General features: G+C 44.2%; 2 protein-coding genes and 1 long non-coding RNA gene across 4 annotated transcripts; 1 reads left to right on the plus strand and 2 right to left on the minus strand.

Moving 5' to 3' along the window:
• Positions 1-4,245: 4,245 nt before the first annotated feature.
• Positions 4,246-10,338, minus strand: LOC113017423 (H-2 class II histocompatibility antigen, E-S beta chain-like). 2 transcript variants are annotated; one of them, XM_026160563.1, is made up of 6 exons: positions 10,265-10,338; positions 9,519-9,791; positions 7,845-8,058; positions 5,053-5,120; positions 4,855-4,974; positions 4,246-4,648 (listed from the first exon to the last, which is right to left on the minus strand). In XM_026160563.1, the coding sequence occupies exons 1-6, from the start codon at positions 10,317-10,319 to the stop codon at positions 4,587-4,589; spliced, it is 792 nt and encodes a 263-aa protein (XP_026016348.1). In that variant the 5' UTR covers positions 10,320-10,338; the 3' UTR covers positions 4,246-4,586. The 2 variants fall into 2 exon arrangements, with proteins under 2 accessions (XP_026016348.1, XP_026016347.1); XM_026160562.1 differs by having other exon boundaries at positions 4,246-4,607; positions 10,265-10,334.
• A 1,555-nt stretch (positions 10,339-11,893) lies between these two features.
• Positions 11,894-12,955, plus strand: LOC113017425 (uncharacterized). The gene is made up of 3 exons (XR_003271480.1): positions 11,894-12,126; positions 12,735-12,806; positions 12,937-12,955. It is a non-coding gene; the product is annotated as an uncharacterized LOC113017425 (long non-coding RNA).
• A 5,633-nt stretch (positions 12,956-18,588) lies between these two features.
• LOC113017424 (H-2 class II histocompatibility antigen, A-U alpha chain-like) lies at positions 18,589-20,449 on the minus strand. Its single transcript, XM_026160564.1, has 5 exons — positions 20,377-20,449; positions 20,053-20,298; positions 19,303-19,587; positions 18,972-19,112; positions 18,589-18,853 (listed from the first exon to the last, which is right to left on the minus strand). The coding sequence occupies exons 1-4, from the start codon at positions 20,432-20,434 to the stop codon at positions 18,982-18,984; spliced, it is 720 nt and encodes a 239-aa protein (XP_026016349.1). The 5' UTR covers positions 20,435-20,449; the 3' UTR covers positions 18,589-18,853; positions 18,972-18,981.
• Positions 20,450-22,631: the final 2,182 nt, after the last annotated feature.

Raw genomic sequence — 22,631 nt, forward strand, 5'->3', positions numbered from 1 at the left:
ACACACACACAACTCACACACACACACACGCACACACAAACTCACACACACCCACACACACATTTATGCACACACACACACACACACTCACACACACACACACAAACTCACACACACACACACGCACACACACACTCACACACACACTCACACACACATTTATGCACACACACACGCACACACACACACACACACTCACACAGAGTTGAGATAGTTTGATGAGCGGCTCGTTGTATAATGACATGAATTAGTTATAAATGAAACTCTTGAAATATTGAAATAAATTCCTTATAAAAGCTGACTGAGTCTCCTCCATGTTGGATCCTGCGTGTTCGTGCACAGCTGACTGCTGACTCCACCCATCAGCTGAAAGTCCTGACAAACATAAATTTATTATTTATTATATGACCAAGGTGGTGTCATAGATGGAGCTGAGGACCTGCACGTTTAACCACAGGTGATAAATATGAGTGAACACGCCTCACATGAAACCTGTTCAGCAGACCAACAATCTGCAGGTCATCTATGAATCTAATCACAGGTCATTTTCTGCTACAGAAATGATCCCTATTAGTGCCAACTGTATGTATGCTGAACTAGTGAGGTTACAAAGTAGGGTGGGTGTAAAGAGGATTTAAAGATTTCTTCATTCATTTGAATGGAAATAAAAAGTAATAACAAGTTTAATATTTTAAAAAGTTTAAAAGCTACAGAATGAACAGTAATCGTGGTGTAGTCTTAAAAAGCTGCAAGTTTGGATACCAGAACAGTTTCTGGAGAACAAAGTGTGCAGAACAAAGTGTGCAGGAGAAACTCCAGTGTGAATGCTGACAGCCAAACAGACTGTTTCTTATATCAATCTGAGCACTCAAAGCACTTTATACAACTAAGGAGCTTGGAAAGAAAAGCGTCTGGACTTCTTTAAGTTGCTTGGAGATGTTTCACCTCTCATCTGAGAAGCTGTTTGCCACAGCTGTCCTGGTGCACACTTTTTTTCTTAGGCCTGCATAAAAGTTAGGCGAGAGAGACAAAACCTGCATCTCAGAATCTAGCGCACACAAACACAAAGCACAGACCCGACGCATCAGAAACAGCGAGCTGTCGGCTTTCAGCCCCGACGGCGCGTCCGTGTGCGGGCTGTTGAGTGAGAAAGCCGAGAAAGAGAAAGCTGATTCTGATGCGTCGGGTCGCTCTGTGTTTACGCCTTTGTGTGGAGTCCATGTACCTGCTCTCATTTGCTGTTTGGTGGTTGTTGAAATAGTTTTTGAGCTTTATTGCTTCATTCAAGCTACTCACCTCTCTCTATCCACCTGTACTTTCAACTGGACCACGGCCAATCAGAGAGGTCCCGCCCCTGACTATCTCTGATTGGTTTCAACTATGATAGGGCCATAATGTGTGTCTGTTGTTGACCACACGGAGACTTTTTTTGCAGAGACTTTTCTTATTTTTTTTACTCAAACAATTGGTCACACTGGTGCGACCTGGGATTTATGACCAAATTGGTCACACTCTAGAGCCCTGCTCCAAGAGGGACAGTGGACCCCCTATTGATCCTCTTCCTAATCAAATGAGCCAAGGTGTGAAGACGGGTGTGGGTCACAGTCAGCCAGGGTTTAAGGTGAGCTCATTGTGAAACCTAGCTCCACTCTATCATATGATTTCCTGAGGTCAGAGGGCCCAGGATGTGAGTGGGTGTTAAGGCGTCTGGGGAGGGAACTCAAAACTGGATTATAGATGGCAGACAGTTGGTGTTGTAAACCACCGCCTCTGTTCAAAGATGGTCGCTCACAGTAGACATAGATGGCTTCTTTTTTTTCCTTCCAAGCTCCTTAGACCCTTACGATGTAACTCCAGCCCAGCCCAGCAGCAGTATATTAATGACTAACCTCGTATTGTGGATGGATTATCTCAGTTGTTCTCCTGACTGAAGTTTGGTCCGTTTACAGCATCCTGCCATGTGATTGCATTTGTCCCTGACCATCAGGAACCCTCATGTTAACTTTTATTACAGTTTTTGCCCGTTGCTTGAACACCATGAACCCATGCCTAGACTAAAGTAACACAACTTGAAGCTTTTGTCACCATACCTCAAACACATGTACCCCTACCTTAAACAAAAGCGCTGCTTTGCACCCCAGTTCCAATTATGCAACACACCTACTCCTTTATGCAACACACATGGTCCTGCATGCTACACTCTATTTCATACATAAGACACTTCGCTCACAAAATGAAATGTCAGGGTGCCATTCGGAAAACACATGTATCCAAAATACAAAACACATCGGGTAATTGCAACCACTCAAATACACACCTGAAGGCACTTACTTGCAAAACCGAACACCAAGTAGCCAACTACAAAAAGCCATTCCAAGAACTTTGCAAGCATGGATGGAGGGAGAGCAAGAGGAAGAGGAAGAGGTAGAGGAGGAGGAAGAGGAGGAGGAGGCCGAAGAGGCATGCAGACAATGCCATCCGTCTCCACCAGCTACGACGGAAAATACTTGCAGACAGGCGAGTGTTCAGCAACATAGACCATGTGAGCATCACCACCATCAGACGCATCTTGGGTAAACACAGCATCACCATGAAGCAGCTCTACAGAGTCCCATTCGAGAGGAACAGTGACAGGGTCAAAGGACTTCGAGCTGAATATGTACGGGTACGTGTAACTGTCCCTCACATCTACAATAGAGTATTGGTGAAGTCCAGTAGCAGCTGAATATGTACCATATCAGTACCACATGGATCTATTCTGAGAGCTACACAGGTACCTGTGTGATGGGGTGAGGGTGCTGTATGTGTAGCACTGTAGTGCAGTGATATGTTCCCCTTTTTTTCAGAGAATCTCGGCCATGGATGGAGCTGCACAGCCTCATGAATACATTTTCATTGATGAAGCTGGATTCGACCTGAGCAAAACAAGACGACGGGGTCGTAATGTAATTGGCCAAAGGGCAATTGTGCACGTCCCAGGGCAGCGCGGGGGAAACATCACATTATGTGCCGCCATATGCCTTCGAGGGCTTCTGCACCATCATGCAATGCTAGGTCCATACAATAGCCAACACATACTCACATTTCTAGATGCTCTCCATGATATAGTTGTACAGTCGATAAATAAAACGATATTTATCGTATTACATTATGTATCGATAAAACGATAAATAATGTAATAAACTCAAAACTCCGGGTCAACGACTCAGGCATCCTAACAGTTTTAAACACTTCAGTGTTAATCGTTTTGTTTCAGTCGTTTGAACAAAGTCACTGTGTGAATATGTCAGCTGACATTCGTTGTTGTATACAAACTGATATCCTGTGATTTATGCTTTAATCCTGTGATACAGTCAGTGTTGTTGGATAAACCCCGGCCTCTTAATCAAATGTTCACGCCTGGTTTCATTGATATCATTTCCACCCAGAAATCTGGACTTCATCATTTTGCCCTGACATCATTATCTGAACATTAAAACTGCAGCAATGTTAAAATGAATCATGAAAGGACTTTGTTGGCTTCTTTAAAGGTACAGAATATTAATTTTAAATATATGTTTACGTGTTTAACTTTGACCAATTTGTTATCAACTGATTATGAGTTATTTTTTATATTCAGTATAAATCTAATTGTGTGGTGGGTCACAAATTTACTTATTAGGTAAAAATCATTCTCTTTTTTATTTTTATGACTTGTTATCTTATGTGCAGCACTTTGTGATTCTATCTAGAAAGGTGCTATATAATTAAAATTTTATTTATTAGTTAATTTATTTATTTATTTTTATTGGTGGCACAGTGGTTAGCACTGTTGCCGCACAGCAAGAAGGTCCTGAGTTCAATTCCAACATCAGGCCGGGGTCTTTCTGTGTGACTTTTGCATGTTCTCCCCGTGTTTGTGGGTTCCCTCCGGGTACTCCGGCTTCCTCCCACCGTCCAAAGACATGCAGCTTGTGGGGATAGGTTAATTGGATAATCCAAATTGTCACTAGGTGTGAATGTGCGAGTGAATGTGAGTGCGAATGATTGTCTGTCCCTGTGTCCCTGCCTCTCGCCCTATGACAGCTGGGATAGGCTCCAGCGCCTCACTGCGACCCTGAAAAGCAGAAGCAGAAGCGAATGGATGGATGGATAATTTATTTATTTACTTAAACTGGTTAAAACTGGTATACAGACTGGTTTCTGTGACAATAATTCAATCATCAGGTTGAAAATAACAGGATGCAGGTAAAGGTAACACACAGCTCAAAGTTTGAGTCATTTATTTTGCAACAATGACCTCCAGTAAAAATCTGTCATCTATGGTAATCAGAACAGCAGAAACACCCAAATCATTCAGACACATGGATTACAGGGATTACATCACATGGATTAAACAGCAGACGTGCACATAAAGCATCAAACACAAGAGTCCATGTTAAACATGGTCCAAAAGCTTCCCAGTAAAACCACAACAACCACCAACAACACTGAGATGGTCCTGGATCGGTTTAGAGTCCAGACAGAGATCATCATCATCATCAGTCTGCTGAACACAGGAAACAGCAGATTTTATAACATCAGACAGAACCAGGACCCAGGCTCAGTTAGTGGGAACCAGGATAAGACTTGAAAGAAGAAGATGCGAGGACACAGTCACCAACACACTCTGAAAACAAACCATGGAGACTGGTTTTAACAGATCAATTGCAATGATTCAGTAAAGTTTCATGTTTCAGGGCCTGAACCAGGTCTGAGAGTCCTCCAAAACAACAGTAAAAACCTGTGTTTGAAACATTAATGTAACTAACAGTTGTCTGGTTCTAAACTGGTTTCAGGTATGAACTGGTCTGTGAGTGGGAGTCCTGCTCTGACCTCGGGCCTTCCTCCTGTAGTAGATGAATCCAGCCAGAGATAAGATCAGACCCAGGATCAGTCCTGAGGCTCCGATGGCGAGCTTGTTCCTCTCTGACTCAGGCATGGACGAGGAGGGATCTGAGTCACACAGGTGAGAGTCAGACAGGTAGGTATGTACAGGTGTGTACAGGTGTGTAGATACAGACAGGTATTTACCCCAGTCAGTGATCAGAGGTTTCTCTAGGCTGGCGTGCTCCACCTTACAGGAGATCTTCTCTCCAGACCTTCAACACAAACATCAGTGACTCTCAGATCTTAAACTTTTAACATTTAAACTTGCAGACCTCATATTAAAAATTGTTCAGGTTTCCATCATCAGAAATGGCGCTCCTGGACCTCATTCTACGTAGCTTGGCAAGAAAAGCGTCTGGACTTGTTTAAGTTGCTTGAAGACGTTTCACCTCTCATCCGAGAAGCTTCTTCAGTTCTAAGGTCAAATGGTGGAGAGTCCCAGATATAAACCTAGTGGGAGTTTCCCCCCATAGAGGGACAAAAGGACCCCCTGATGATCCTCTACCTAATCAGATGAGCCGAGGTGTGAAAACGGGTGTGGGTCACAATCAGCCAGAGTTTCGGGTGTGCTCATTGTGAAACCTGGCCCCACCCTATCATGTGATTTCCTGAGATCAGGTGGCCCAGGATGTGAGTGGGCGTTAAGGCGTCTGGGAAGGGATCTCAAAACTGGATTATAGATGGCAGAGAGTTGGTGTCATAAGCTCCGCCTCTGTTCAAAGATGGTCGCTCACAGTGGACATAGATGCTTCTTTCACTCCTCTTTCAAACCATCTGTCCTCTCTGTCCAAAATGTGAACATTGGCATCCTTGAAAGAGTGACCTTTGTCCTTAAGATGCAGATGGACTGCTGAGTCTTGTCCTGTGGAGGTGGCTCTTCTATGTTGTGCCATGCGCTTGTGAAGTGGCTGTTTGGTCTCTCCAATGTAGAGGTCTGAGCATTCCTCGCTGCACTGTACAGCATACACCACGTTGTTAAGTCTGTGTTTTGGAGTTTTATCTTTCGGGTGAACCAGTTTCTGTTTGAGGGTTTGAAAATCATAATAATTGATTGCATTTATACAGCGCTTTTCAGGGCCCTTAAAGCACTTTACAATGCCACTATTTATTCACTCTCGCATTCACACACTGGTGGAGGGAGCTACAGTTGTAGCCACAGCTGCCCTGGGGCAGACTGACAGAAGCGAGGCTGCCATATCGTGCCATCGACCCCTCTGGCCATCACCAGTAGGCGGCAAGTGAAGTGTCTTGCCCAAGAACACAACGACCGAGACTGTCCGAGCCGGGGCTCGAACCGGCAACCTTCCAGTTACAAGATGAACTGCCAACTCTTTGAGCCACGATCACCACGAAAGAAAACTGAAAGAAGCATCTATGTCCACTGTGAGCGACCATCTTTGAACAGAGGCGGGGGTTTACGACACCAACTGTCTGCCATCTATAATCCAGTTTTGAGATCCCTTCCCAGACGCCTTAACGCCCACTCACATCCTGGGCCATCTGACCTCTGGAATTCACATGATAAGGTGGGGCCAGGTTTCACAATGAGCTCACCCAAAACCCTGACTGCTTGTGACCCACACCCGTTTTCACACCTCGGCTCATTTCATTAGATAGAGGATCATCAGGGGGTCCTTTGTCCCTCTGTGGGGGGAAACCCCCACTAGGTTTAAATCTGGGACTCTCCACCATTTGACCTTAGAACTGAAGAAGCTTCTCGGATGAGAGGTGAAACGTCTTCAAGCAACTCAAAGAAGTCCAGACGCTTTTCTTTGCAAGCTCCATAGACTACGATGACCTGGATGACTGAGAACCTTCACAGACATGCGTCTGTCCTTCTTATCCTCCCTCGCTGGTGTCTGGTCTTCTTTTCTGTGCCTCTTTGCTGACTTTAAGAACGCCCATTTAGGATAGCCGCACGTTTTGAGTGCTTCCTTTACATGTGTGTGTTCCTTCTTTTTCCCTTCAGGCTTAGAGGGAACATGTTCTGCCCGGTGGTGTAGGGTCCTGATTACTCCAAGTTTGTGTTCCAGAGGGTGATGGGAGTCAAAGAGGAGGTACTGGTCCGTGTGTGTGGGCTTCCGGTAAACTTCGATGTTGAGTTTGCCGTTCTCTTCAATGTGCACAGCGCAGTCCAGGAAAGGCAAACAGTCGTCCTTTGTGTCTTCCCTGGTGAACTTGATGTTTTTATCCACAGCGTTGATGTGCGCAGTGAAGGATTCCACTTCTTGTGTCTTGATTTTGACCCAGGTGTCGTCCACATATCTGTACCAGTGGCTGGGTACTCTTCCTTTGAAAGAGCCAAGAGCCTTCCTTTCCACTTCCTCCATGTAAAGGTTGGCTACAATAGGTGACACGGGGGAGCCCATGGCACAGCCATGTTTTTGTCTGTAAAAGCCTTCGTTGTATTTGAAGTATGTTGTGGTGAGGCAGAGGTCTAACAGGGTGCAGATCTGATCGGGTGTGAAGTTGGTCCTGTCCTCCAAGGAGCTGTCTTCCTGTAATCGTTTTCTGACCGTCTCCACGGCCTCCGTGGTGGGTATGCAAGTGAAGAGAGAGACTACATCAAAGGACACCATGGTTTCATCTGGATCCAGGGGAAGTTTCTGGACCTTGTCGGTGAAGTCGGTGGAGTTCTTGATGTGGTGTGGGGTGTTCCCCACGAGAGGAGCAAGGATGGTAGCAAGGTGTTTAGCAATGTTATAAGTGGCTGAGTTTATGCTATGCAGTTTATGCAGGGTATGGCATCGCCTGGGTAAAGGCGGTGATATGTGAGGCGGTCAATGATTTTGTCCTTTTCAAGGTCTTGAAGGAAAGCTATAACTTTCTTTTTGTAGCTGCTTGTGTGGTCTCGCTTTAAGGCTTCATAGGTATTGTTGTCACTGAGGAGAGTAGTGATCTTTGTGTGGTAATCCGGAGTATACTGGAGTACTCACCTGGGTGTGTACTCCAGGTGTGAGTGGGTCTGGTAGTACCAATCACCATCTGCCATCTCCTCAGTGGAAGTGACATCAGAGGTGACTTCCTGTCCATCTCTCAGCCAGTTCACTTTGATCTTACTGGGGAAGAAGTCATAGACGCTGCAGACCAACATGGCAGGATGCTGACTGTAAGCAGGTGTTGTGGAGTGAAGTTTGACATACGGCTTAACTAGAGGATATTATGAGTTTCTGTTATTGTTATTATCATATCATCAGGGATGATTGTATACATGTGCATTAATAAAGATGCTGTCAACAGCAGAGTCACATATAAGCAGTCTGACATCAGATCATGAATCAGCTGTTGAGAGAAACATCATCAGGCTGTAAACATCATTTATTATAAAGTAAGACATGGAGAGCTGTATGTGCTGGAAATCTACCAGACTTGAACCAGTGAAACCAGTGTGAACCATCAGTGAACTGTTCCTCCTGCAGATCAGCTGCTGTGGTTTGAAAGTAAAATCTGACACATGGAGACTTGATGAGAAACTAACACCTTAACTCATCCACACATAGATGAAGCCAGCCTGCTTTCACTCAGTTTAATATATCAACATGAAACTAAAGGAATGAATCCACAGATGGTCCCAGTTTGAATTTCTGCTCATCCAGATGTTTGATTCCTGAACAGAAATTATAGAGTCGGGGGGAGGGAGTCTGGTCAGACTGTAGCATCCAGAGCCAGTAGGGGGCGCTCTGTCGGTGTATTTGATCGTATTGATCCACAAGTCACACACAGATGGGTCACAACACAGCTGCTGGCTGATGGAGGAAAATGCTCTGCTCTCCTGCTCACTGCACAGAGACGAAGTCACTCCTGTAAACAGCCTGGTCAACACTCATGGTGCGTTTAGGTGCACTCGTAAATCTAGCCATCTATAGCCCAAAAGCAGAAGATGCAGAATCAGTTTCCACTCTCAGACAGCTTCCCCTCCACAGGAGGTCTGAGCTGGTTCTCCTCATGCTCCTCTGAGCTGCTGCTACGAGCTGATTTCATTCAAGTTTATTCATTGAGTCCTTTTCACAGACAAACAGTCACAAACCGCTGCACACAAAAGGCTGAAATAAATATGAACATTAAGTGCCAAAATAGTGAAATATTTAATAAGACAAAATATCTGTGTGTGTTTCCTCTGGGTTGTAATGGGAACTTTACAATTGTTTCAGTATATTTAATGGCTCCACTGTTACACTGACTCATAGATCTGAGCTGTAATGTGTGCAGGTGTGAAGCTGCTACACAAGCTCTGAAAGTCAGAATCAATAAATAAACAGCAGACGGCCTTCAAACAAACATCAGTGTTTCTCAATTTTGTCTGAATTAAAATAAATGAATTAGAAGGAAAGTGTTTTATCAACCTGTCAGGCTGCTTCATGCTGTTAGAAATATTTATGTGGAAATATTTAAAAATAGATATGAGCAATAATTCAGCTTAAAGAACAGCTGCAGTTTGCCTGTTTCTCCAGCAGGGAGCGCCACAGACTGAGGTTAGAGTGTTCAGAGTCAGTGATTTATTACAGTTATTGATCACCAGAGTCTGACCTGCAGCTGTGAGTCCATCATGAATGATTCAGAGTGAGGTCAACATGAACACCTGATGATGTCACACAGACCAGCACACTCACCTGATTTAGACAGAGGGTTGCTGTAGTAGCCACCAATGTTGTGTTGGCAGTACGTCTCCTTCTGAGCTCTCCATGCAGCCAGCACTCCTGGTTGACTGTTAAGGTACTTTGCCTGCTTCACTCCGTACTCAGTGTATCCAACATACTCTCCCACATTGCTGTCAAACCTGAGGATCTCCATCATGTTGTAATAGTAAGATTGGATGTACTCGATGTCCTTCAGCTCAGTGGAGTTAAACACACAGCGAGACACCACAAACATTTTGAATCCATCTGAGGACAAACACAACATCAGACTGTGAGCTGATCACACCTGCTGAGTACAGATGTACAAATAACTTATGTTGATCATGTATACATCTATCTACTTAGCACTTTTAATTCTTATTTTTATCTTTATTTAAGCGTTGTCTGACAGAATGTTTTGCACTAAGTAAATGGTAAAAGGCCTGTATTTGTAAAGTGCTTTACTGGTCCCTAAGGACCCCAAAGCGCTTTACACAACATCCAGCCATCCACACACTGGTGATGGCAGCTACATTGTAGCCACAGCCACCCTGGGGCGCACTGACAGAGGCGACTAAGCACCACAGCAAATTCCTACTGTTGTTAATCTGCTCAACATTTGGCAATAAAACCCTTTCTGATTCTGATCACTGATGCATTTATTGATCACTATACTGATTACAGATCAGTGTATCTCTGCAGTGTATTGATTAGTGTATTAATCAGTGTATTGATAGTACCTGCTGTGCTGAAGCTGATGAAGAGGAGGCTGAGGCAGAGGAAGGATGATGCCATGTTCCTGAGTTCTCCTGACAAACTGACTCAGTCTGACTGAGAGCTGCTCTAAAAACAGAGGAGAGGTCACATGACCACAGCATCATCTGTTACCAAGAAGAACTGTGTGACACCAGCTCACACTCTTCATCATCCTGTACGAAGAGTGTGCTGCTTTAAAGCTTTAAAAGCAGAGAGCAGCACTCTGTGACATCATCAGCACATTTCCTCTTTACTCAAAATCTCCTGTTTTCATTTGTATTCCTCAGTCAGAGCTCATGAATCTAATTACCTGCCACCACATTAAATCAACCACTAATGCACTGCTGTAATAATAATAATAACCTCTCATATTAACAGGGGTCATATTTACACACCTGTCCTCTTCTTCTTTATTAATAATAAGTAATCCTCTCTCTCTCAATACTTTTGATCAATTGAATTTACTGCATCACACTGTTTATACTCACACTTCCTGTCTCTTTCAACTTAAAAGGACAGAAACACTCTTATTGTGAAACATTTCTGTGGAGCTCTGATGTTCCTCTGTGTGGACGGCACAGATCTCATGGATATTGGACTGAAAATGCGTCTCAAACATGAAATCTGTTTCTTAGTTAATGTGCAGTGTGATGTATTATGTAGTATAGATTTATTTTTCAGTTTCAGGCTCCAGAGCAGCTGAATCACATTTCACTGCTACATTCAGAGCAAAGGTTCAGATGAACTTTAAATGTTTGTAATTCACATTTTCTGTTTAGATATTCACGCAGACTAAATCATATTCAATGGAGACATTCAGTCAGAGTCTAACAGCACGTTTCAGCTCATAGATGTGTCAGTGATCAGACTGTTGACAAGGAAAAGAGTTCATCTCAACGTGATTGTCAGAGTCAGTGTAAATGCTGCTTCAGTCATTGAAATGTCAGATATTAAAACATGTTACAGCAGCGTTAGAAACATGTTGGATTCATTTCTTTTTTTTTTCTTTTTCTTTATACAGACAGAAGTAGGTAACCTTGTGTTGTGAAGTTGTGAGTGAAGATGTGCGTGTGTGTGTGTGTGTGTGTGCTATTCATCTAGCTTCACCACCCATTAATGAGTAAACGAATTTAAGGTTTTTCAGATAACAAAATTTTGCAGCATCAATTTGAGGCTTCATATTGCCAGCTTATACTGAAAATTACTTGCAGCCAGTAGTGTACACACAGCACAAGGAAATAATAGCCGATGAGGTCATAGAGATGTTTGTGAGCAACGATAATGGATAGCCCGTGCCAGTTTTTGTAAGTATAATCTTGTAGAATTGCAGTTCCAAGTAGTTTCAGAGGTGATCAAACAAAACTAACTAAAAACAGAGCTCACATACAATATGTAAGGCTAATGGCGTAACTAAACAATGCTGATACACAACTTAACTGGATGCTAGGCACATGCTCTTTTTATAATATTAGCAACTTAAAATAGCTGTTTTAATGTTTTATAGAGAACTCTAGTGAGAACAGAGAAGAAATGCAGTATTCTTGATTTCAACAAAAGAAAGATAACACTCATAAATTTCTTGTTTGTGACGGACATATTTTTCCAAAAATACCACCACACTGTCCTGGCATGACTGATACAGTTTTCAGCAGCACAGATCAGATGCTGTTTGGTCAGACTTAACTGTTTATAGAAGGGATTAGGAGATGGTTGTTTTGCTGTTGTCTCTTTATTTTCTTCTCTGATTCCATGTCAGTTGGAGTGTTGCGGACTGGAGAGCTACTGGGACTGGAAGTTCAACATCCCAAATTCCTGCCTATGCACCGACAAGTCCACTAATCCATGTGTAAGTGTGAAAGCTAACATGCCTACACGGTTAAAAACATTTTTTCAATAAATTTTCATTTACAAAGCCCAACTTCCTCCCAAAGTAGCACCACCAGGCTCCTTTGTGCTACAGTAACACTTGGGAAAACAGTGGTTGGAGACTGTGGTACAACCAAACCATTTGCAGACGGTAAAGCAACTTTAGTGCATCAAGTCAGCGATAAAACGTCATTAAGATTTCGACTCAGTGGGGTCAAGCTGGCATTTGTGTTAATATGTCAATTAACTATTATTAGCTGGTGAAAATTGCAATGATGTTAACGCCATTACTGCATTAACACGGCAAATCTCCGTTAACGAGTTACCACAGATCGGCCCGTGCGAGGGGCTGCACGAAATCAACGTGTTAGCGCGGTTAGCTCGTTAACACGTTGACGCCAGGCCCATCATGCAGTCTTATTTCGATTGTTTGCAGCATGTTGGCAGTCTGTCTGCATTAAAATGACTGCAGTCAGTTAAAGCATGTTTTAAAAGCTGTGACACACAAATATCATCACATTTTAAAAACTACACATTGTCTGGGTGTGCATACACTTCATGCACAATTACAATTTCTGTGTTTTCCAGGTGGCGGCTCCTAGAAACAGCAGCCTCTTTAACAGCCAGATGGGTGACGAGCCTATTATGATTTATGAAAAGGTATTAAAGGCATTCTCATTAGAAATGATCTTTTTTTTCAAGTACAGGTACATGTGTAAACTCTATAAGCTGTTATGAACTTTGTTTCCATTTATATTGGTTTATCTCATTAATCCTTTACTTGTTTTAGGGATGCCTTCCATACTTCAGAAATGTCAGATATTAAAACATGTTACAGCAGGAATATAAACATGTTGGATTCATTTCTATAAACACTCACTGATTTTTATTTAAACTGCTGTTATCAGCAGACTCACACACACACACAGACTCTTTTATTAGAGTTAAAGGGCCTGTGTGTTCAATCTGAAATTGCTTTCAAATACTGGAATTCAGTAACGTCATCTGTGACCAATGAATTCAATTCAATTCAATTTTATTTATATAGCACCAAATCACAACAAAGGCGCTTCATAGGTACAGAGAAAAACCCAACAATCATATGACCCCCTATGAGCAAGCACTTTGGCGACAGTGGGAAGGAAAAACTCCCTTTTAACAGGAAGAAACCTCCAGCAGAACCAGGCTCAGGGAGGGGCGGGGCCATCTGCTGTGATTGGTTGGGCTGAGAGAAGGAAGACAGGATAAAGACATGCTGTGGAAGAGAGACAGAGGTTAATAACAGATATGATTCAATGCAGAGAGGTCTGTTAACACATAGTGAGTGAGAAAGGTGACTGGAAAGGAAAAACTCAATGCATCATGGGAATCCCCGGCATCCTACGTCTATTGCAGCATAACTTTATTTCTTTTTTCTGCCTGTCCTGTTTGGTTCTTTTGCCATCAGAATTATTGTTTAAAGGCGAAGAAAGATGCCCAACAGATGGACTTTACCAAATTGACCATCCCAGCCTTGCCGTAATGGTCTATTTGATTCACCTTTTATTGTTTATTTTATTTTTATTTTCACTTGCTAGATACGGGACAGACTTGAATGAGGAAAGGAAAGAGGGGGAAAAAACAGCGGGGAAGAGGGACGGGGGAGAAGGGCAAAAAAACAAAAACCAAGAGAATAAGCAGAGAAAAAAATGCATCTATCGATCACCTGGATCACCTGTTGAGAAAGAAAAAAGAAAACAAGCAGAAGAGAACAAGAGTAATAGAATAAACAACATCACAATGATATATGGGAATATGACAGTAAATACTAAATGTTAAACATTATTGTGCAGCACATAAGATCAACAGAACACAGTGTGCTTTGAGGTAGGAGCCAAAAAGGGTGTAGTTTGTGGGTGTGATCACCCGTGTGTACACCTGTGAGCATGGACGCGCTTGTTTTTTTAAAAGGTTCCTTCATGTAATGATCTGCTAGAGCATAGGTGTCAAACTCTGGCCCGCGGGCCAAATTTGGCCCGCAGCCTAATTACATTTGGCCCACGAAGCCATACCAAATTACTATTAGAGCTGGCCTACTGGTATTATACAGCTAATATATATATTGTTTAGTATTAAGCTTTGCTTGTTCCATATTCAGTTTTTCAGCAAAACGTGTTTGAGTCCATAAGAAAAGATTCATTCTTATATCTGGAGGAATAAATATATTTCGATAAATATTAACGTCAGCCCGCGACTTTGTCCCAGTTTTGAATTTTGGCCCACTGTGTATTTGAGTTTGACACCCCTGCACTAGAGGGTGTGGGGGGGCCACAGCCCCGTCCTCCAGGGCATGAAGCAGGTATGGAGGAGATGTCTGTGAAGGTTCTCAGTCATCCAGGTCATCGTAGTCAAAGGAAAGGAAAGACAAAATGCCAAAACACAGACTTAACAATGTGGTGTTTGCTGTACAGTAGTGATGGGTCGTTCGCGAACGAAATGGCTCTTAGAGCCGGCTCTTTGACGTGAATGACGCGAGCCGGCTCCTTATCGCGAGCCGTCACGTGTTTGTTTTTTTTTCTTTTTCTCACCCTCTCTCTCTCTCTCTCTCGCACTTTTTTCCGCTTCACTCAGCACGCGGGCCTTGTGCTTTACGCTGGGCAGAGGGGGGAGGGGCGGTAGTTACACTCAGTAGCACAGGAACAGCCAGAGGGAGAGAGAAAGAGAGCCAGGGACAACAACGTCACATTAGAAAGGTATAGTAATCATCCACAACTATTTTCGGTTGCAGATGATAAAGGATTCAGAAAGTTTATTCATGCAGGCCCATATGACAGAGAATATGCATCTTCTTTCTGTTTTCATATTATAATTTATATTTAATTGTGTTGTGGTTTGCAGTGTTTTGTGTTGTTTCACTTTAAATTTGTTTAAAAGGAAAAAGCTGTAAATTTAAATAGTTAAAAGTTGAAATGTGAATAGTTGATTTTTGTATTATATGATTTATTTATTACATTTTATGTGGAGTGAATAAATAAAAGTATATTTACGGTGGTCCCTAGAGACAAAGCACATACAAACTTCAAATCACGTAAAAACTCTGAAGCATGAACAAACTCCAAAACACGTAAAAACTCCAAAACACGTAAAAACTCCGAAGCATGTAAAAACTAAGAAGCACATAAAAACTCAAAACACGTACAAAAGACAACAGAAGTGCTCCAGGATGCTGGGCGCAGTGTTGAGCTTTTCTTACCTAGTGGCTACATAAGCCAGCAAGTACCAACGACCGGATTTGGTGTGTGGTAATAACAGGTAAATGAACTTTTTTTTAAATTATTTGAATATATATGAGTGCCTGTGTATAAATACACAAACAATACACACATGCTTTCAATTGTGTAATTTAAGTGATCTAGTAGCTCTGCTTTGGAAGTTCAGTTCATGCTAGAAATGTGTTTTGGAGTTTGTACGTGTTTTGTCTCTAGGGGCCACCGTATATATTTATATATATAAACATATATAAATAAAACCACTTTTTTTTAACGTTAGTAATTCCTTTTGTGCATAATTTCATATTATTGTGAATAATAAATTAATTAAAGCAACAAAACAACCTGAAGAGCCGGATCGGAGCCGAAAGAGCCGGCTCTTTTTAGTGAGCCGAGCCGAAAGAGCCGGATCTCTAAAAAGAGCCGGAAATCCCATCACTACTGTACAGTGCAGCGAGGAATGCCCAGACCTCTACATTGGAGAGACCAAACAGCCACTTCACAAGCGCATGGCACAACATAGAAGAGCCACCTCCACAGGACAAGACTCAGCAGTCCATCTGCATCTTAAGGATAAAGGACACTCTTTGAGGATGCCAATGTTCACATTTTGGACAGAGAGGACAGATAGTTTGAAAGAGGAGTGAAAGAAGCATCTATGTCCACTGTGAGCGACCATCTTTGAACAGAGGCGGGGTTTACGACACCAACTCTCTGCCATCTATAATCCAGTTTTGAGATCCTTCCCAGACGCCTTAACGCCCACTCACATCCTGGGCCATCTGACCTCAGGAATTCACATGATAAGGTGGGGCCAGGTTTCACAATGAACACACCCGAAACTCTGGCTGATTGGAGCCCACACCCAGTTTCACACCTTGTCTCAGGCGATTAGAGGATCATCAGGGGGTCCTTTTGTCCCTCTGTGGGGGGAAACTCCCACTAGGTTTATATCTGGGACTCTCCACCATTTGACCTTAGAACTGAAGAAGCTTCTCGGATGAGAGGTGAAACGTCTTCAAGTAACTTAAAGAAGTCCAGACGCTTTTCTTTCCAAGCTCCTTTGACTCCCTGTTATAGTGTTTCCTCACTTGGCTCATGTGAACCCAGCCCAATTTTTATTCTTTAAGTGTGCGTATGTGTGTGTGTGTGTGTGTGGGGGGGGATATGTGTGTATTCACATCATTTATGTTTTGAGAGTGTGGGGAGTGAGTTGGAGGGTGGGGTGGGCTGCTTTTAACTATGTAAAGCACTTTGTGCTACATTTTTTTTGTATGAAAAGTGCTTTATAAATAAAGACTGATTGATTGATTGATTGACTATGGAGGAGATCAAAACTCCAGAACACCACAGACCATGGAAGACCCACAGAGGGGCAGCCGCGCCACTGTCCCAGAAAGAGCTGAGGAGAGTCCCAGATGAGGGCTCACTCAGCAGCCGCGGAGCAGAAGCCAGGGGGGGGGGGTGCAGTGACGCGCCCGTGAGCTCCGCCGGCAGCCAGCTGTGCCTGAGTGACCGAGCACCCCACCTCCGAAGTGGCCAGAGCTCCAGGCCCCGGTAAGCAGCCGCCAAGGAGTGAGCCGGTGTGTACTCGGACGCCCATCCCCAGACACAAAGAACCACCAACGCACCGACACCTGAGAGAGTCCGCCACCGGCAGGGGAAGTGGTGGTGGGTGGAGATAGGCCTCCAAACCTTGGAGGACCTGAGATGTCCCCAGAGAGGTGGCGTCTGATACCCAACCTGACATATAGACACAGACATACAGGCACACACAGACACAAACATCCATTCCCACCCTCATGCTCTCATATGCACTTCACACTCAACCAACGTGGAGACAGACATAAAGAGACGCTGTACACACGATCACACTCCCCAAGCGTACTCTACGAACCGGGTCTAGGTACCCTTGCCCCTGGAGGGGGGAACTGCACCCAGACACAGGTGGTGTTACCCTTTTCCCTGCGGTGGGGAGAGGCAGACCGCCCCGACTCCGTAGCAGCAGGGAGGCCCCACACTCCAGACCACAGTCGGACGGCCAACTCCTCCTAGCCCCCCCGCTCCAGCAGGTCGCAGAGAACGGGGGTGAGAGAAGACTCCAAACCTCCCTCCACCCGCTCATTGTAGTGTTGATGCATGTGTGTTCTAAGGTGCAATTAAAACCCAGGAGGGCATGGAGCTACCTGCCAGAGAGCAGCAGGTAAGCGCATAGTCCCTCCTGATAGCCCTCAATGTCTACGTGTATTTAAAATTGAGAGGTGGGCAACGATGCCAGGGGTGGGGTGTACACCCTGATGGTAATTTGGACTCCGTGATTGTGCCCACCCCCAAGATCCTATATGTATGTGTAATGAGGGTGTGACTAATGTGGATGTCTAAGTTGTGGGATAAAATTGAGGCAGAGGCAGCCAGAAGGGGACAGAGGGGGGGGATGCCTCCCCTGCACCCTGGTGACATACCTTCACCCCAAGGCACTGCATGTGTGGGTGATTGTGGTGGAGCTGGAAGAGGGAGGCAGCTGGAGATGGGGAGGGAAGGAAGGGACGGGCAAGTGACCCCTCCCTGGGGCCAGCTCCCCCGCTGACCCCAGTAGGCACTCCCATACTCCGCGACCCGCCAGGGAAAGGGGGCTCAGGCCCATCCGGACCGGGGCCCAGTGCAGCAGCACTGCCCGGCCCCACAGAGCCTGGGACAGCCCCCCAGACCCCATTGCAGCATAACTAAGGGAGGATTCAGGGTCACCTGGTCCAGCCCTAACTATATGCTTTAGCAAAAAGGAAAGTTTGAAGCCTAATCTTAAAAGTAGAGATAGTGTCTGTCTCCTGAATCCAAACTGGAAGCTGGTTCCACAGAAGAGGGGCCTGAAAACTGAAGGCTCTGCCTCCCATTCTACTTTTAAATACTCTAGGAACAACAAGTAGGCCTGAAGAGCGAGAGCCAAGTGCTCTAATAGGGTGATCTGGTACTACAAGGTCATTAAGATAAGATGGGGCCTGATTATTTAAGACCTTGTATGTGAGGAGCAGGATTTTGAATTCTGGATTTAACAGGAAGCCAATGAAGGGAAGCATGATAATAATCACATGATTATAAACAGGAAACATGAACCTGCTCAGACACTCCTGACTCAGAAACAAACCACAGAGAGTGAAATGGATCCATGAATATTTGTAAAGACACAGGAAGAACACTCAGACAAATTTGTGGATTTATTACTTTGAAGTTTATAAACACACTGAGGTCACCTGAGACTGAGTTCAGATACAACTGGTCTCAGTCTCATTAATTTGACTTTTGTCTCCTTTGTTTTTGTGGCAGGAAAAGGTTCCAGGTGGAATCTGCTGGATGGATGGTGGAGATACTCACTGTGACGAGGGAGCTTTAGTTTGCTTTGAATCCCAGAGTTGAACCTTATTCACACAGATGGTGACAGGACAGCTCATACAGGAGATTAACCTAAAGCAGGTGAGACAGGTAGACAGGAAGCAGAAGTTCATTACAGGTGAACTCTGCACACACAACAACAACACACACTCATTATGAGCTCATTGTAGAACTATGATGACATCATCACCGTGAGCCAATCAGCTGCACTCATTTCCTTTGATGAGGAAGAAGGTTCCAGCAGCCACACCGAGCAGACCGAGAGTCAGACCCACTCCACAGAACACAGAGGGTCCAACACCTGGATCAGAGCGAGCGGACGAATCCACCTCTGGAGACACAAACACAGAGAACATGAACCTCACATCTGGAGGCAAAGAGGAAACACACACATCTGTCTCAAACTGTCAGCTCAGATAAGATCAATCTGTTCTGATGAACACTGGGCTCAGTCTTCACATCTGGAGACAGACACCTCTGTATTTTTGTCAGTGTTCTGTGTTTAAATAAAGTTTTCTCACCATAGATTTTGGTCAGTGGTTCTGTCAGGGCCAGATGTTGCACTGCACAGCTGTAGATGTCTCCCAGCTGTGGGGTGAACTGCAGTCTGGAGATCTGGGTGAAGGTCCCATCTTTGTTTAGATAGGGAGTGTTGATGCTGGATCCTTCAGTGACCTTCTGTCCGTTCTTGGTCCAGGAGACGTTGACAGGAGCAGGATAGAAACCAGTCACGTGACAGATCAGAGTGTTCTTCTCTCCAAACTCCACCTCATCTCTGGTGTAGATCATCACAGCTGAAGGAGCATCTGTGCACAAACACATCAGGCAGAGGATCAGAGCGTCAGCAGGTGATCATGATGATAATAAACATCAATGAAACGTTCAGGTGTTCAGTCAGATGATGTCATCACTGTCTGTGTGAGAGAAGCTAGAGTGAGGTCAGAATCATGAAGTTAAACTACAGACAGACTCAGTTCAGCTTCAGAGGAACTAAGAGGAGGAAAAATAAAATAAACTGATCTGCAGTAAATGCAGAATACTGCATTCAGAAATACTGAAACGTGAACACAAATATAAACACGTCAGTGTTTCTGTACACATGATCAGTCTGAATGTGCTTAAGGTGGAATTATTTCTTATATTTAATCAGGTTGAAGCTGTGTTTGATTGGACAAAGTAAATCGATGCTGATGATGTCATCAGTGTGTTACTCTACAGAGCGTGCAGGTAAACACAGGTGAGGTGAGACAGGTGTTACATGTTGTATTTACCGCGTTCAAGAGGGAAGTCCTTCATGCCTTTACCAAAAAGCTTCATGTTCTCTCTGCAGGTATGTTGAAAAGCCACAGATGATTCATAACCTCCTGGTACAGTCATAGGATCAACAAAAGGAGGCTGAGGGTAGATCATCTCCTGTTTGTTGAAGTCTGCGTAGGCAAGCTCTTCACCATCCAGTCCATACATGTCCTCTCCATCAGAGTCTGAACAGCCACTGATAGCAATGTCCTCATGAAGAACTGAAACACACCAAACACTGATCAGTGACCTGATCAATAACCTGATCAATAAGCTGCTGTTTACAGAGACAAACTCACCATCAGCAGAGACACAGAGGACACAGGAGAGGAAGAGGAGCAGCTCCTTCATCTTCATCAGCAGCTCTCTGACAGTTAAACTCTGTGTGTGTGTGTGTGTGTGGACCTCACAGAGTGTGTGTGAGAGTCTGTGAGTGACTGAAAGTGCAGCTGAGCTCTAACACACAGCAGCCAATCACAGAGCTCACAGCTCATGATGTCATCAGTGTCCAGGCAGACAGCAGCTGGAGGTGAACATGATCTGACAGACAGCACCAATCAATAATCAATATTTATAGACTCTTCAAAATAAAGTTCAGCCAGATCAGTTTCCACTCTTAGGATTTTCAGAATAAAACCAACTTTATTTTAATAAAATGATTCAGTTTGTTTAAAAACACTGTGAAATATGACTTCATGTGTTATTTAAATAGTTTCCAGTTTAAAACATCTTGATGCATTCTCGATCATCCAGGAAAGTAAATCTCCAAAAGTTGATTCTGTTCATCTGGACGTAGCGTTTTGTGGGAGAAACGTTTCGCCACTCATCCAAGGGACTTCTTCAGTCTCAGCTGACTGTTGTCAGGCGTGTCGTGTGTGGAGGCGAGGAAGAGACGACCCAAACGCAGGACTCACGGTGAAAAATGATGCATATTTATTGGATCGAGAGAATGAACAAAGCAGGAACGGCAGGACTGACTAACTGACTGAGAGACTGACTGAACATAGGCAGGAACAACAACAATGACGATATCAATGACGCGACAAAGACCAGGAGAGAACTGAGGACTTAAATATACAGGCTGAATAATGACTGATAGGTGACAGGTGAGTGAGCAGCTGAACATAATTGAACTAACAATACATGGAATAAGAACTAGAACATAATGGACACAAAGTAACGCTAACACAAAAGAGGAAGTGGAACATACAGAAGATAAACAGTGAGCATGAACTGAAAATACTGGGTCAATGACACAGGAATCCTGACAACTGCAGGTTGCATGTCCCCAAATCTTATAAACAGTATTTGTTAGTATCCATTTGCATAATGACTGAAACCAGCCCACTGAAGGAACAGCTGGGAGGTCAGTTCCTTAGTCATAATTATTCAAATTCTCATGACCATTGATCAACAACCACTGATCAATGTCCCTGAGTCCCATTCACAGGCAGTTAGGGAATGGCTGCAATCACAGCATTGTAAGACCGATTATCTGCATGATCAACTCGGTCACCTATAACATCTCCAAGCTTCTGGCTTCGATCCTCAACCCGCTGGTGAGCAGCTCTGAACACCACATCCAGAACACCCTGGATTTTGTTGAGAAGGTGAGAGATGTCATTATAGAGGCAGATGAAACCATGGTCTCGTACGGCGTTACATCTCTCTTCACTTGCATCCCAGTCACGGAAGCGTTGCAGGTAGTCCGTAAGAGATTACAGGATGACCCCAACCTCAGCAACAGGACCGCTCTCAGCATCGACCAAGTGTGTTTGAACTGTGTCTTCATTCCACCTTCTTCACATACAAGGGTCAGTACTACAGGCAGAAACATGGGTGTGCCATGGGCTCCCCAGTTTCACCCATCGTGTCCGCTGGGGGCTCTGGAGAGCTGCTCCAGCACTCCGCTGCTCCCACATGGTCGTCTGTTTCCAGGTGGCTCTGGGGAGTCTGTCCTGTCTGCTGGTGGCCGACACAAGCCGCTGTTAAGTGCCAGGAGGATTGCCAGGATTTATACATCGGGGAAACCAAACAACATCTGGCTACGTGGATGGCACAACACAGAAGAGTCACCTGGTCAGGCCAGGACTCTGCAGTCTATTCACACCTACAGGCCAGTGGACACTCCTTCAATGATGAGGATGTAACATCCTGGACAGGGAGGAACGTTGGTTTGAGGGCGGAGTCAAGGAGGCCATTTACGTGAAAAGGGAAAGATCATCTCTGAATCGAGGAGGGGCCTAAGGGTACATCTGTCACTATCTTACAATGCTGTGATTGCAGCCATTCACCAACTCTCTGTGAATGGTACTCATGGTTATTGATCAGTGAGCTTTGATCAGTGGGTTTTGGTCAGTGGTTGTTGAACAATGGTGATGATAATTTGCATAATTAAGATTAAGGAACTGACCTCCCAGCCCATTGTTCCCTCAGTGGGCTGGTTTCAGTCATTATGCAAATGTCCTGTTTATAAGATTGAAACCTGCTGTCAGCTGAGACTGAAGACGTCACCTGATGATGATGAAACGTTTCTCCCACAAAACGCTACGTC

The sequence above is a fragment of the Astatotilapia calliptera genome, unplaced genomic scaffold (assembly GCF_900246225.1).
Source record: "Astatotilapia calliptera unplaced genomic scaffold, fAstCal1.2 U_scaffold_12, whole genome shotgun sequence".
In the NCBI taxonomy this organism is placed as follows: Eukaryota; Metazoa; Chordata; class Actinopteri; order Cichliformes; family Cichlidae; genus Astatotilapia; species Astatotilapia calliptera.